Source organism: Bidens hawaiensis, unplaced genomic scaffold (assembly GCF_021521415.1).
Source record: "Bidens hawaiensis isolate Kalapana, Puna unplaced genomic scaffold, B.hawaiensis_p1.1 tig00004003_1, whole genome shotgun sequence".
NCBI classification, from domain to species: domain Eukaryota; kingdom Viridiplantae; phylum Streptophyta; class Magnoliopsida; order Asterales; family Asteraceae; genus Bidens; species Bidens hawaiensis.
This window is the reverse complement of record NW_027491234.1, coordinates 378,732-382,574: the sequence shown is the minus strand read 5'-3', so window position 1 is coordinate 382,574 and position 3,843 is coordinate 378,732. Positions and strand designations below refer to the sequence as shown.

The following is a 3,843-nucleotide window of genomic DNA, read 5'->3' as shown; positions in this document are numbered from 1 at the left end:
AACTTAAAAACTAAATCACTCAGTCAAAACATTTTTTTTATTAGCACTTAAATTCTTTTAAAAAAAATTCTATACGAAAAGGATGTTTGGGCAAGCTTTTGAAAATGTCTTATTTGCTTTTTGAAAAAAGTAGTAAATCGGTGAGCCAATTGAAAATCACTTAAAAGCTTTTAGAAATGAAATTATTAGCTTTTTATAAAAGCAAATAAACAATTTCCAAAAAACTCTATCCAAACACCCTACACATAAATTATCCACTAATTATTTCATGGCAAAAGAAATACATGAACACATCAAATAGTCAAACAACGCATTTAATTTATTATTGATATGGAAATATTTTGAATCTTGTACTAATAAATAAGAAATAATCACATTTGATTCAAAATATTTGAATTAAATGTGATTATATCTTATTAATTTATTAATATCTTGCACATACAGATACACTTAATCTAGTTACATTTCTCACTATAAATTGAGGCATTGCGGATCATCAAGCAACAGCTGAATAACCACCTTCAATTGGTACTAAAAAATGGTAAAAAATATGAATAACACAGAATGGAGTCATGATGTCCTTAATTACACTTAAATTAAGTACTCTTTCATCTCCTCTTCGCAGGGTTTACTGATGACTTTCGTGTTGAGCTTCTGCTACATTTTATTTATCCCACAAACTGCAAGCAAGGCCATTTACGATGTCACAACTTATGGTGCAAAAGGAGATGGGTACACAGATGACACCAATGTAAACCAAGTCTATAAATTAAAGAGAATCTGGTTACATATCAATCATGCAAAATTGAATGCTTTCTTATTTATTGGTTCATGCCTGTAGGCTTTTCTTCAAGCATGGGCTGGTTTATGTAATGATGCGTCACGATACCCGACGTTGGTCATACCACAAGGGAAGTCATTTTTAATAGGCCTGGTTACCTTCAATGGTCCATGCAGATACCCAGCGGTGAATGTTGAGGTAAAATGACCCGATAACTAAGATAGGTCAAAGGTTGAATCCATATCAAGAACACAAAACAATGGTTATGGATCTCCTATGGGTTTAAAGTAATTATTGAACATCAATTTGCCGCCAATAAAATATTAAATGGTATTTAATATTCATATTCTCGATTAGTTTCTTGAATATGAAGTAGCAAAACACAAATGATACTGTTGGGTTTGGATCACATACAAATTAAATTAGCATACTAACTGTGCTAATCAAGTAATATATATATATATATAAATAATATAGTATACTTATATTGTAGTGTAATTACAACATAGTGTAATTACGTTACGATGTAATTACGTAATTACACTACTTGATTCGAACAGTTAACAAGTTAATTTAATTTGTGTGTTAACTTTCCTCCGCTACTATTTACATACATGTGTTATTAAATAAAAATCATGTTTATATACTAATTTTTCTTAGTTTACATATTGTGCTCTTTTCCGTATGAGTTAAAGAGTAATGTTTATAATTATAGTTACAAAATAGTGTCTCTCTCTACGCCATCCACATTTTCAATTAAAACTACACATTGTTGCTTATTAAAATGGTCAAGAAGATTATGTTCACGATTATTATAAAAGTATGCCTTTTTATTTATTTTTCGTACATATGCATTTGTAAAATGTTGATTTTTTTTCACTAAAATTCTCTTTTCCAGCGGTGTGATTAGGAAACCTAAAGAAAAAACTTCATGTGAAAACTTGTTATGGGATAATCTCATCTAATATATACATATTTTTAATAGCTTTGGGGTAACATCATTGCACCGAATACACTGAGTGGGTGGAACGGTTGTGAAAAGAAAGATATGTGGATATCTTTCTCTGGGGTGCATGGACTCTCAATTTACGGACATGGCCAGATCAATGGCCGGGGTTCGTTGTGGTGGGGAAACAAGGTTAGTTTTTTGAATCTTGCTTGAGTTCTATATCCAACAACTTAAAGAGCTTACTAACAGGATTTGTTTACCTCTGCAGGATGCTGCCAGCAAATGCGAGCGCCCAAAGGTAAGATGTGTACTTATCATGCATCGATGTCGAGTTTGAAACGGCTGACATGTAAATGTAAATTGTTTTAGGCATTACATTTCAATCGATGTGATCGTCTTCGACTGATTGGGACAACTCATATTGACAGCCCCAGCCTTCATATTAGCATTATTAATAGCCAAAACATAAATCTTGGATATCTTCGAATTTTAGCGCCCGCAAACAGCCCCAATACTGATGGGATCGATATTTCTTATTCATCAAATGTACTTATTCATGACTCTAATATACAAACTGGTATTGACTTACACTAGCTTCCTAGTTCTTTTACAATAATTAGTTTTCTTCTATATTGCAATGTTCCAACCATTAATTTTGATACAATAAAAATAGGTGATGATTGTGTGGCTATTAACGGTGGCATATACAATCTCAATGTAACGAAGGTGTTCTGCGGACCTGGACATGGCATAAGGTATAGGATGATTAATGCTTTTTTCTTATGTTGACTTGTCACATTCACACAAAGTTGCCATCACAAAGCCATTTATGCTTTTATGTAGTATTGGAAGCCTCGGGGAAAACGGAGGCCATGACACCGTCGAAAATGTACACGTACAAAACTGTAACCTCACTGGAACCACAAATGGATTACGAATCAAGACTGTAGAGGTAAAATTTAATATAACTTTACATAAATTTTGTATCGTTTTAAACTAGCCTTTGATCTTTATCGTGTTCTTTCACCGTAGGGTGGAACTGGTTATGCTAGGGGGGTCGTATTTGAGGATATTACTATGGTAAATGTACAAAATCCCATCATAATTAATCAGCATTACCAGCAGGCTAATACTAAAAGTGCTTTTTACCAACCACGAGTAAGTGTCTATGTTTCATCGGGCTGCTTTATTATATTATATATATTCCTTTATATATCCTGTTGCCTAATGTATTGCTTGGTTTTCTATATAGTCAACACCCTCATCTGTGCATGTGTACGATGTGAAGTATCTGAATATACATGGGTCCTCGGCGACAAAGCAAGCGATTACGTTCGACTGCAGCAAAAGATATAAGTGTTATGATATCTATGCAAACCAAGTTGGAATCACTGGTCCTGACGTTTATTCTTACTGTAACAACGCTAAAGGGGAATTTGTATCTACCAACCCAACTGTTAGATGTAGTTAGATAATTAGTTAGATAATTTATATGTAATATATATATCGGGACAGTATGTTGGTTCTATGGGTTCAAATATGAAAACAACAATCGAAATGTTAATCAACTCTAATTGTTTTGAGGCGAGTGCCCTCTATTCATTAAGCAATTCACCCCACCGTTCAAATATAACCATGCACGCTTTGTGTTTAACTAATTTTCTGGTATAAAAAGGTGATAAACATTTGAATGTGTAAAACTTGATGTTCGGATTTCGGATTATTAAAACAAGTATGAGGGGATTCTATTTATAGATAATATTCACCCCTTCCGTACCATTCCGCCGGTTTACGAGTGTATATATCAACCGTTAAACATGGCGGTACGTGGGTTCGGTATTGAAATCCTTAAAACTTAAGTGATACACGTGTATGCATGCGCCGCCATATGAAATGAATCAATGATACGATATATGTAAACAATGCATGAAACCATTTGTCGGATCACAAATTATAGCCTAAAGGGCCCACGTCCCTTTTTCCTTTGTATAATTTTGCATGTTGTAAACAGTTTTGTTAATCTATAAACACACTTTTTATATAATAATAACTAGGTTATAAACCAGTATATCATACAAAGTTGTTGGGTATCAAATAATTTGAAATTAAGAAT

The 3,843-nt window shown here is 33.2% G+C and overlaps 1 protein-coding gene across 1 annotated transcript; it reads left to right on the top strand.

Annotated features, from left to right (window-relative positions):
• The first annotated feature begins 634 nt into the window (after positions 1–634).
• On the top strand, positions 635–3,201 carry LOC143624918 (putative polygalacturonase At3g15720). Its single transcript, XM_077095413.1, has 9 exons — positions 635–751; positions 842–979; positions 1,767–1,919; positions 1,999–2,028; positions 2,100–2,307; positions 2,404–2,485; positions 2,574–2,682; positions 2,763–2,870; positions 2,983–3,201. Exons 1-9 carry the CDS (start codon positions 635–637, stop codon positions 3,199–3,201), a joined length of 1,164 nt encoding a protein of 387 aa, XP_076951528.1.
• The last annotated feature ends 642 nt before the right edge of the window (positions 3,202–3,843 follow it).